At 36.6% G+C, this 12773-nt stretch overlaps 1 protein-coding gene across 2 annotated transcripts in view; it reads right to left on the reverse strand.

Annotated features, from left to right (window-relative positions):
- Positions 1-671: 671 nt before the first annotated feature.
- The window catches only part of LOC139942083 (uncharacterized), a 39366-nt gene continuing 27264 nt past the window's right edge, over positions 672-12773 (reverse strand). For both annotated transcript variants that reach the window (XM_071938776.1, XM_071938775.1), the window contains exons 5-12: positions 11565-11634; positions 9003-9110; positions 8315-8476; positions 7649-7870; positions 6776-6910; positions 6039-6174; positions 5432-5512; positions 672-4413 (exon numbers count right to left, since the gene is read on the reverse strand). In XM_071938776.1, coding sequence (XP_071794877.1) covers positions 4342-4413; positions 5432-5512; positions 6039-6174; positions 6776-6910; positions 7649-7870; positions 8315-8476; positions 9003-9110; positions 11565-11634 — 986 coding nt within the window. In that variant the 3' untranslated portion in view covers positions 672-4341. The remainder of the gene's footprint in view (positions 4414-5431; positions 5513-6038; positions 6175-6775; positions 6911-7648; positions 7871-8314; positions 8477-9002; positions 9111-11564; positions 11635-12773) is intronic.

Here is a 12773-nt window from a genome sequence, read left to right on the forward strand (position 1 = left end):
CGTTGGGAAGACAAAAACCGTCCCTTATTAAATAATACACCACAAACAATGTACACAGCGCCCTCTACCCGCTTTCGGCTTTACAGCAATGGAATAGTGGACCCTAATACTATTATTCCTTCTTTCGTAAGGAAGCTAAGCATAACAAAATTATGCTTACCGGAGAACAAGGTTACAACCAAATAAATATTCATGTACGAGCAAGTCGAGAAGGTGGATTTTAAAAAGTCGTTCTCTTTCTGTATATAGTTCATGAATTGGGAATCTGTGAATCTTTCTTGTCCTTATTCCACTGTTTTCCATAGACCTTTATCATGGTGTGGCCATTGATTTTAGTCCATTCCAACTCATTGTAACCAAACTGAGGCTGGCAATAGTCTAGTGTCACGTTTGCGCAATGAATGTTAGCAATCATTACTGTTGTGGAAACAGGGAACTTGACCAAGATGGTGACAGCGTGATAACGGTTTATTGTTTGTATTTGTTTGCTAGTTTAGGATTGCTTGTTTTGTTAATTGTTCTTTAATTATAGGACCAATGTTAACCAGCCTCTGAGCTTATTTGTGTACCTTGTATAAATACTATTCAATAAATAAAAATTACTAAGAACAAAGACAAAACATATCAAACAAGGCAACGGGAGATTTTTTTTCTGAAAATGAATGCATGTATTTTCTAAAATGAAACAATTCTCTCGCACACTCAATATACTTTACACATCAATGAAAATAAAAATACAGGAAGGGCCTACGGCGTTACAGACTGAACTGGACACTTAAACTGCTTAACAACTTTAAACCCCAAAGAGAGTTTTAACGAAGATTTTCAGATTGGTGTAATTTGAAGGAGTTAAGACTTCAATATGTTTGTGATACATTAGAAGGCGCCACTAGACAATTAAAAACATGTACAATTCTTGTTTTTTAAGTCTAAAAATGGCCAACGAAACTTTTTAAACACTCTTGGGAATTGTTAAGTGGGTGAGAAAAAGACATGCCTCCGGCGTTTGGAAGGAAATAAACTGTTGAGTGGTTGTTTGTGTGTTGGCAAAACAACAAAAACGAGATCAAAATACTTGGGATGGGTTCCCAGTGTCACAAAATTAAATCAAAGTACATTTCAAATTAACGTTGCTATTTTACCTTCAAAATACTTATTACTGTCACATTTAAATGTTTCATAATTCTCCACCGAGTGTTTATTTCATTTCACCGAAACAATTGTTGCCTTTGTTGTTATCGTTTATTTTTGAGACAATTTAATTTCACTTAAAAATAATTCACACAGTTCTCACATGGCTTTGAAAAGGGTTCTTTTAAATGGCGAAAAACCAGTTACGCAAAACAGCTGTCCATTATATTAATCCAACAAAACACTTTTAAATCAAAAATATAAACCATTAGAGTACACGCTTCACTGTCTAGACTGCAACAAGTACCACAGATTAATTAACAATATTACTTAAACTAGCTCCATACAGTAATATAGACCTATAACATCAAAATACTTTGTTAACTTTACATAATGTTATTAAATCAAGGTTTAATATCTATACATACACTATTTACAACAAACAAAAGAATGAGCTAGATTTTTGTTTAGATTGCACACAATCACATTTCTACCTGCCGTTGCAATCTACTGTGTAGGCATAATTGAAATAAATTCAACAAACAAACTAGGGCTGGGCGACTAGTGTCGCGACTAATAAAAGTGCGAATAACCAAGTAGTAATTTTGACATGTCGCCCAAGCCTATCATATACAAACAATTCAACGTTTCAAACAACGTTTACACACATCACAGCTTTATCATAGAAGTTTCTAGTTAAGAAACTGGTTTATTTTCATTTCATTTTGAACATAACAGTTTATAATAAAGCATCAATAATGTCAACGTTCCTGACCCCAACAAATGAAAAATGAAAACTGAAACTTTTGACTTTGTCTGCTAGATCAACAGAGAGAAATTCAAAGGCAATGATTTCCCATTTTTCGTTGAACTACCAACTTTTACGACCCAGTTAAAACAGTTTTGTCTTCATATTAACATTTTAGTATATGTTCCTTTTATTCAAGTTTGGAATGTTAATTAAACATTGCTTTAGAAAATCGTGGAATGATTATATCATATTTCAATAGTTCGGGGAAAAGAAACAAAATGATGGCAGGAAAGGCTATTAATGATGTAGACAAAATAATAAACGAAGGATGTCTCATTCGCGTACATAACTTTCGATTACTTATTGTTTTACAATTCCGAACAATCGAAATCACAGACAACTCCGTATCAATGACGTCATCTAGCGCGTCAACTTCGTCCCCAAATCTTAAGACCAATCAATCCCGATTGTAGTTTTTCGTAACACGGAAAATTACCACATGTATCGATAACAACAAAAGTGCGTCACTAAAACGGAATCATAATCAAAGACCAATTTATTAACAATTAATCGATAGTACAATGAACTAACACTTGTGTCAACGTCACATGGTAGCTCAACTACATCATATCGTTGCACACGTAGAGGCATTTCCACATTTAAAAAACTGTGCATACATTCGTTATTGCCACAACCGCGCTACTTTCTTTTCTTCTTTAGATGAACCGTATTCCTTCGTTGTGTTGTAATCGCTTAGGACAACATTGATTTTGCTTAGCAGAGATATGTTCGTAAGCAATATTCTACAAGGAATCAGTTAACAATAGCTTTCACTATCCACTTTCATTATTTAGTGCCTAACACATTTTTGCTACGAAAAAGTGAGTAGGATACTATAGTCACAAGTAATTCACATGACATGGGTTTCTTGGCTGGTAAGCTAAATCTGGTAAGCATAATTTAATTTGTGCTTAGCTCATTTGTGTGCTGTGTGACATTTGGCCCGAGCCTCAACTTAAAAAAGCTGCTCAGCAGAAATTGCTTATTAATAGTTTAGTTTTTAAATAGCAATAAACTGCACGCAAGTGACTCTGTCCTCCAAATGTACTGCTCCTTACTCAAGTTAGTGATTATATTAACTGGAGTTACGAGAGAAAGAGCAAAAGTACGAATCGATGTCATAAAAAGAGAAATTGCAGCAATCCCAAAAATACATAAGTCACTTCTTCAGCTCTGTCTTACAGCGAGAAAACTGTCTCTGAATTTCAGAAATTAAGTATTAAAGGCAGGGTATACTTTTGGTAATTGTCAAAGACCAGTTTCCTCACTTGGTGTGCTTCCAAGCAAAGTTTGGGCTCAATTGGTCATCGAAAAAAAAAACATCCTTGGTGCCCAAAGTTGTGTGCTTCATGCCTAAAGCCTTTTAGATGCAGCTTTTGGGGTAGACACTAACCCCTATAAAACTACTTTTCTTTAAAAAGGTGTCGTTTCTATAACAATGTTTTACAATATCAACAGCCACCAGTGCTCTTTATCAATCAAGTTTTATGGTCATTATTTTGGAGTAATTACTAAAGGTATACCCTTCCTTTAAGGTTAAAATTCTAGGTAAAGGCGAGGAATACAGTATGCAGAAAGTCACGCAAAAGGTTCAGCTGCGGTTATGATACATAGGTTCAAATCAAATTACTTCGTTTTATACAGTCATTTATTAATTAATGCACAATTTTAGTGGCAGTGGCTTAGCTTAACATAAATCATACAGATTTATAAATCATTCAATGTTACAATAACACCAAAACCTTGATGCCTCAAGAAGAAAAACATAATCTGCAAAACTATAAAAAAATTCATAGTTTAAATTAGTACAGAGCATCGATCATATTAATGATCAACAACAAAATTACTAAACCCTTAGCGACGAAAATTGCAAAGAAATGCATTCGCTATCCACTATAAAAACCAATCTGTATTTCATAACTTACATTGACCATAATAATGGGACACACTGTTTAACATTAAAGGTGAGCCAGCACCAAGATATGTAATTGCATTGGTTGTCATAATCCTCTATTGAAATGACGCCCAGTTTCAGTTTGGCTCCTTCGTGAGCGTCGATTGCCAGCGTTGTAACGCTATTATGTAAGTGTCTTTGAGTCCGACAGAGACGCTGGAAACTAAACTATGGTCAACACACTTTGCCTCAAATAGTTGAGATTATCGCTTGATTTGCTGTATCCCTAGTTCATACCACTGGAGGTCGCAATTGAAGAAAAAACTCTCCTTCTAGTTCTGAGAGTTGACTGGCTCCTTCACATTGTCCAATTCAGTTTGGGCCTCACGGGGAGCTGATGACGTCATAGAAACTGCGACGTTCAGGCCCAAACGAGGTTGAATGACCGACAGGATCAAAAACGCCCTCTCTCGTCCATGTCCAACCTACGGCCGTGATTCGAAAACTACCAAGGTCTTCCTAGTCTATTCAGGCAATCCGGTTCTGACAGGCTGTGCTTCATGTTCACCAAGGCCACCTATAATACAAGACCGTGGGAAAACAAAACAATATCAGCATGACAGTTTAATACAAGAACAGAAACGTACACCGATTGGAAAAGGTCAAACTAAACCAATCGATTTCAGAACTATGCCAAATCCATTGTTGTAAAAAGTTCAGGGATGCATGATAAATCTAACGCGTATTGCCCTTTCCAGTGGTTTTTCTCTTTTGCATTAATAATCGTACTAATTGCCAATCAATCAGAAGTTCCACTGAACAGTATTGTGGTCACGAACAATATTGATGATTTCGCAACTTCAAACTTTGACTGCCAATTCAAAAGTTCAAAGTATATGGAATAACCACCATATACGATGTTTCAGTGAGACAAGGTTCTGAAGCAGTCTGTTAAACAGTTACAAGCTTAAAAGCTGAACAAGTGTTTGTAAGATACTTATTTTTGTGCTTGTACAAAAAATTGGGGCGGAATACACAAAATTTGTTATTTTCATCAACGTTGGGGCTGACAATTCGAAAACCATTTGCAAAAACCAATTTTCATTTAAGTATAAAACACTAAACCAATCTTCTATGCAGACATATTGGAGCCTAATAAAGAGTTATACGTTATGCATCATAAACTGTTCCCACGCTTGCTCATTTAAAAAATGTTCGGTTCTTTTGATAGTGTGGAGTGTGTTTGTTTAATGGTAATTAAAAGTGTGCACTTGGAATTCCATAGCAGGCCGCCTACCAGTAGGCTCTACCATCAATAAAATGTTATTAGTTCTGTCTTAATAATGCAGGCGAACTCTATGGACCTGTGTATTGCCTGAGAAAAACATTTTTTTCACTAGACTCAATGAAACCCATGGATTGAGAAGACTTTGAAAATACAGATCCCAAGTTGTTTGCATTTGTTTAGTTAAGAGTTTATCTTTTTATTGAGTAAACCAAGCCTACACATTGTAAATTCCCATTTTACAGGGAGAATACCAAAATTTATTTTGAAGATAATACATTTGTAAAAGGAAGATTTTTACTAAACTTACATTTTGATTAAGTTCATCGACGATCTCTTGAAAGGTGGGGCGTACATTCGGGACATGTGACCAACAGTCATCGACCAAGCACTGGAAAACAATAACCATCAAGAACAATAATGTAACCTTATTCAATGAATCCATGTTTTTCTTCTTCTAGGGTTAAAACTGTTGAATTTTGTTTATTTATATATAGGATACAAGATATTGCAAAATGTAAAATTGTAAAGGCTATTTTAAAATTAATTATAAAACTAAACTATGTTTTGCCAAAGTGTGTTTGATAATATGTTGTTCAAGGAAGTGGATACTTCTGGCAATTTATCAAAGACGTGTATCCTCATTCAGTGTATCAAAACATATGCATAAAATAGCAAACCTGTGAAATTTTGGGCTCCATTGGATGTCGAATTGCAAACAAATTTGGAAATAAATACCAGCCTTGTTACACAGGATTGTGTCTTCTCATATAATGCATGAGCCTGACACCATTCTCGAATTTAAATCTTTGGCTGAAAAAAATACCTCTTTCTCTATAAATATAAACCTCCTTATATACATATAGATGAAATCAATATGCAACGGTTGAAGAAAAAAAACATTTATTTGCCGTTACCTTTACAGAGGGGACACACTTGACGCCTGTTAGTGATCCACGTTTCCCAGTACACACACGGTATATGACGCTGTTGGGGCAGGCAAACATTGTAGCAAACGGCCACTGGGCAGTCAACAGCTCAAATAACACAGTCCTACGAGAACAAGAAATTGAAGTTTCAAACGTCGTCATGTTATAAATATTGGTGGAATGTTTTAATAAAATCTATGAACTCAGATTAGGCTTTGTTTGTAACAACTTCAAATTTTTACAAATTATAAACTATTTTCACTTCATTCATTCTGGTTGTGAAGCCAAGGACTCTCTGAAAAGCAAATATCATCACACCCAAGAACCTATTGGAGTGAAGACAATGAAGGAAGTTTCAGTTTAAGATGTGGGAGGAAAACCCAATCAGAGAAGTATTTCCTTTGAAAACCCACGCAGTCAGGTAGGGACTAAAAACCCAATCCACATAGTGGGTGGGATTTGAACCAGGCCTGGTTCGTGAAAGGCAAGGAAAGATAACCACAACGCCAACCCGACCACAGAAAATAAGTTTGCAGCACATCTGCTGACGTGGTGAGTTTTTTCTTGCCGAATATAAGTATATGAAAATCAATGCAGATTTATCCAATGTTTGGAATTGTTTATTTGAGAAAATATTATGATTGAGAGAAAGAGAGAGTATGTAGATTCAGCCACCAGATCTATTTACCATTTAGAAGACATCTGTGTTATTCAAACCAACTCACCCAAAAGCATAAACATCTGATTCCATTGTGTGCGGCTCTTCCTCAATGATGTACGGTGGTTGGACCCGGATGGTGCGTAGGATTTCAGGAGCGATGTAGGTCAAGTGACCCTGGGGCACCGACGCGTAATCCTCTCTGATTGGATAAAAGTACATTCTTGATGAACAACTTATTTTTTTTCTTCAAGGTGTTTGCCTATATATTTGCCATATATTTATCAAAGTTCGGTGCTTCTGTGTAAAAACCTTTAAAGGATGTTTTTTCTTTAAGAAACTCTGGTTTTTAGTACAACGCATAGATTTGAAAAATGAATTAAAATCATAAAGAATAGGCCTACTGGACTAACCTTAATTAAATTTTATAATTTGGGAAGGTTGTCTGATCGTCCTTGTAATTTTCTCTATTATTGTGTGTGAATGTTGTGAAAATGTGTATTTATTAAGATCTCAATGTACCAAATGACCTGTATCATACTGCCGCCATATTGGTCATGTTTCCTATATAAAATAACAGTACTGAATACTATAATACTCATTGCACTGAAAAAAAAAGAACCAGACTATTCTTTACCTTCAAGCCTCGGTTTGGTTACATTGGTTCAGATTGGGGGAAATCAAGATGGCCACACCATGATAAAGGTCTTTAAGTGTGGGGTGTGATCAGTACGTTTATATAGATATAGGCATTGGTTTTTTTTCTAATTTGCATGTTGCAGCTTGTGATTTCATGGTCGAGACACACGCTGACGCTAAGAAATCTGGCATTTATCTTCTTAACAGTTAACATATAATTATGTTTAACGATTTTGAATTGTGTCGCCATTCAGCAGAATGCTGCGATGACATTTTTTAAAATAAATAATATCATAATTACCTGTTGCACATGCCGTCCGTAGTGTCATAACCAGTCAGGCACAGTTTGACCTTTGACTCCAGGAAGATAGCTTTGGTGTTGAGATCACCCACGACGATACCCCTGGCATGGAGGTAACCCATCCCCTGAGCTATCTGGCGAGCTATGTTGATCCGAGAGTGCATGGGTGATTTACTCTGTTTGATATGGAGGTGCTGGTAGAGAGAAGGACCCTTCTGAACACTGTATATAGGAAGGAAGTCAGGTGTTATAATGACACTACAGTCCTAGTTATTGTTCTTCCACTTCTCACATGAGAAGCCTAGTTTGACATTCTGTCTTATTATTAACATTAAAAATATAATTTACAAGACGCATAGACAAAAAAGCTGTAAAAAATTAAAATAAGAAAAATTGTTGACGTTTGGTATAAAACAAATTTAAAAAAAAACCACGCAAGCTTGTATACGCCTGCAAGCTTGTATAGCCTGCAACCACAGGCATCCGATTGTTCCTCTTTAGTTTATACAATCTTTTTTGCAACAGCTCCAATTGGTTTTGTACCCGTTTTCCAACTTTGGACCTTTCCCGAATCATTGACTTTATTGTCCTGTTATAGGGCTTTGAATGTGTACCTGCTTACGCACACACACCCACACACACTTTTAAAACAAAATGTTCCCTTACCATGTGACGATAGCCAAGTTGGGAGGGTCGAGACACGCCCCCATGAAGAGTGCAATGTTTTCATGTCTAATCATACTAAGTACGGCCACTTCATCCAGGAAGGCGTTCACATCCTCAACGTGGCACCGTGTGTGGATCAAAACCTCCCCGTGCCAATTACCCCTGAAAGCAAAGGTGAAAATCAAATAAGTACAGGAAAAGTATCGGCTCGGTTGTTTTCATCATAATATAAATGAAGTAAAAACAAAACTAACCCGTGGAAAGCTCATCTCAAAAAGTGGTAGCGTTTTTTACTTATCGCTACAAATCTGAAGCGGTTTATGACCAAGCAGGAACAACAATCCGTATTGGAAAAGGACTACACAATTTTTGGAGTAAAGGGATACCCTACTTCAAAGTTACATTCAAGAAATCTCAATCCACAATATAATGCATCTTTTTAAAAGTAGAACACACGTGAAAAAAAAACACTGTATAATCAGAAAGCTTATCCCAGCCATGAAAAGCAATTCAATTGGTTTTATTTCAGACTGAACTTCTCCCCAAAGAAAATCTCAAACATGGTATATCAGTGGGATTTATGGAGAAGAACCTTCCTTCCAATACCTCTGGTCGAATAATTATTCCGTTAATAGATGTTTTCCATCTAAATTGATTTGAATCATGAATAAGTAAAGGTGAAATATACCTGTATGTAGACCCGTTTCTGCCAGCTCGAAGGCATGTACCATACTTCAGATTAGCGTGTGGAATCGACCATTCTTTTACTGCCTCTCTGATATCGTGATCAACGCCTCTGCAAAATTAATAATCATTCATCTTTAATAATCAATGAGTGAATTGTTTTTTTTTTTAAATACATATTTTTTTTGAAAGTTGAGATCTTCTATCAAAAAAGCAAATAGGCCTAATGAACCTAAGGGGAAAGTGACTGAGTAAATGTTCGCTCATTTGGGGTTGAATCAACCAAACAATTACAAGGTCCATAAATATAGCTCTTACAAAATATTAAGCAGAGTTGTTGAAATAATGTTTATTACAATTTTAACATTTAGTTCCGACGAACAAAAAATTCCGACAACTCTGTTTAGTATTGCAATGTAAACCATATTTAGGTCAGCAAATGTTAGTTTACATAATATTGAACAAAGAAATTGTTCCGTTTCAATCTGAAAACTCGCTGAAATAACAGGTTCCCTAAATCCTCCAAAAGTGGATTAAAGGTCACGTTTAAATCATAACCAACAGTTTGTCGTTGTCAATTTTACCGAACCATCCCATAAATAGTTTGTCACAACTTGGTTGTATGATGTGTGTATTAAAAATGGAAATTAACTTTATCTTCCGAAAACCAATGCATACACATTTAAATATTTAAAATATTAAATATTAACATTTCCTATGCATTCGTATTAGCACAGGAAGGAGCGAATATCTGTTAGTGTAATTTTGACTTTGATAAACGGTTGATTATTTATGGATTGCCTTTTCTACGAACTGTTTACTGTCTCAACAAACCCCATTAAAAATTCAAGTACAGTTCGTCCATACATTTGGATAGTATGATTTGTATTGTGTTATATGGATTGCATCCACCCACCCAAGAACTTTCCAGCAAAATTAAAAATTCAATTTGGTACATGCATCTTTAACATATTTCTGTGTAAGTTTGAGTGGTTGTTTAGATGTTTAGATAGTAGCCCACGCACTGTGGTTTGGTTTTATGCTTGTGTGACAGTCAACTTGGATCGCGGTAAATATACGTGGGTGTTTTGGTGTTGACTTACTCTGGCGTGCGTGTACACCGTGAAATGAACAACCATGCAGTTTGGCATTGACTTTCGCCCTCGTTATAGGATGCCATGTGAACATTGAAGTTCAATTTCGAAACGATGCGTTAGCATTTCTTTTCTTTTGGTTCAACGTCCCAAATCGTCACTTCAAATTCTCATCACGAAACATGTTTACCCATTGTCCTCTCTCCCCCAAACCACAAAATAATAGAGCTAAATGAGGATTTCTTCAGTAATATGTACACTGTTTTATGTAAAATGCTCTAAAATTTACCACAGTGACAATAACCTTTTATGAAAAAAATACATAACTGCTCACAAGATCATTTTGCCAAGTCCAATTTCATAAAGCTGTTTCAATTTTCATAACTTCAGTTTCGCGGTACATCTTTAAAACCGCTGTTCCATTTTAGGAGATTAGGCAGCTCCGATTGTTACCCGGAATCCTGCCAGACGGTAATCCACCGAGTGGTATTTTTAGTTTTCTGGCGGGAAATTATAAACGTCATCGTCCCCGAGGTTGGGGTATCATTGCTACACGCTAAGTGATTGCCTTCTCTGCACGCCGACTGACGACCGTCATCAAAAGTTGTGTACGCGACCAAAACATTCATAACAAATTAAATGTCCACTGGGGATGAGGTTGAGGAGTGTGACGACATTGGCAAAACAGCTTTCCCGACGAGAAATACAAATGAATTACTTGGAAGGCTTCGTGTAAAAATGAAAATTCAATCTGTCATATTCAAAAAGGAACCTTTCCCGAAGAACCTTTATAATGCAAATTGTATTCAATTTCCCTTTTTTTTACCGGCCACACAGTTACCACAACCACACCATAGTGTCGACACACCCACTGCTTTAGTTATAAAAACCATAAATATAATATAGACGCGAGTGACCTGATATTAAATTGGTATGCATATATTACTACGTTGAGCACCAGACCTAATCACAATTAACATTACGCGGGGTAAAAAACGATCACTAAACATGCGAGCCAGCTGCCTGCCCTTTACGAAACGAGTTCATCTTATTTGAGTGTAAAATAATATATACTTTGCAGATTCATAATGATATCGACAACTTAAACAACGACAGTATAAAGTGCATTAGTCACAATAAACAACCAAAACCCCTCGACGTTTGGTCTCGACGTTTCGAACAGTACACTCTGCTCGTCTTCAGGAAGACAAGTAGAGTATACTGTTCGAAACGTCGAGAGCAAACCGACTCTTTTCAGAGCCAACATTTTACAATCTTCTAGTCACTTATATTTATAGTTACTCTTATCCTTCACACCATGCAAAGCTTCAAACACCATTTGACGCCTCTATAGTTTATGAATGGTAATCGACCATGTAATAAGAAAATGCACCAATACGTAGCTGTATATTGTGGATGCGTAACCTTGGACATTGTTAAAACCATGGACCTCTGTTACCATGGTAACTTACCCAGTATGCCTAGACACAGCGAGCGAATCACACATGCGGTGGGCGTCTTCTATTGACTCCGGCTCGGCATCTGTAGAAACGGAGACAAAAATTACATTAAAAAACACCTTTAAAAAGACCTTAAAAAGATATGTCAAAAATACTAAGTATTTACAACAACCGGGTGGTTGATTACGTCATTATGAAATTGGCCTGCTCTTTTACCGGTATAGTTTTTAGTAGCCTCACGCGTAAATCTCATTTGAGTAGTGTTGGTTCTTAAAAGAATCGTCGGTTGAAAACTCAACATTTTGATTGGTATGCTCTGATTATCTTCATGTGAATATTTACATTGTATTATAATAATATACGAAGCACTTAATTGGGTCAGCTGTTAAAATTCCGCTCGATTTTTTGCTAATCAGACAAACTGAGTCCAGAGATACCCCCCCCCCCTCCACCCCCGCAACCCCACACAAAAATGCATTATGGATAAATATTTCCATAACCAAACTTTACTATAAGGATAATCAACGGATATAAAGATATGGAAATATAGAGAGACATATTTCGAATTCAAGAGGATTAATAAATAAAGGTTGATGAAGAGAGTTCTTGAGTCATGGTGTAAACGAGTGGTAAATTGATCTCCTGACCGGGGGAACACTCCCCCAAAACCCGGCAACGCTCAACCGTAGCCAAACAGGGACCGCGCCGCCTGCGAATCCCTACATTACTATATTTGACTTTTTACAACATGACCCGACGATCGTCAAATTTTGATAGTAGAAAGGATACAGGTATTGTCTTTGCAATTAGCTTCTGGAGAAAAGCTACAACAAACTGGTGCACATTAAGTGGGAACTCATCAGTCTTGCTCTCCCTTTGTCAACAGGGTATTCATACTGTAGTTATTTTGCTTTTGTCTGCTATCACATATCGTGAGAAAAGGCCACAAGTTGCGCTCAATGCTCCCCTTATTGATTGCCCGTCATCTGACGTCACGCCCGGCTATTTATAGCCACACGCCGTGCGTCGTACATCAAACGCTGACGAGCTTAGCTTGGTCTAAATATATTGACATATATATGGCAATGTCGTCTTTTCACATGTTGGCCGAAATGTTCTAATTAGTCATAATTATCACAGTCGGGTCTAAGTTTAATCGAGGCTCTTCTCACACACAATTAAAGGCAGTGGACACTATTGGTAATTACTCAAAATAAATAT

The sequence above is a fragment of the Asterias amurensis genome, chromosome 9, assembly GCF_032118995.1.
Source record: "Asterias amurensis chromosome 9, ASM3211899v1".
Classification (NCBI taxonomy): domain Eukaryota; kingdom Metazoa; phylum Echinodermata; class Asteroidea; order Forcipulatida; family Asteriidae; genus Asterias; species Asterias amurensis.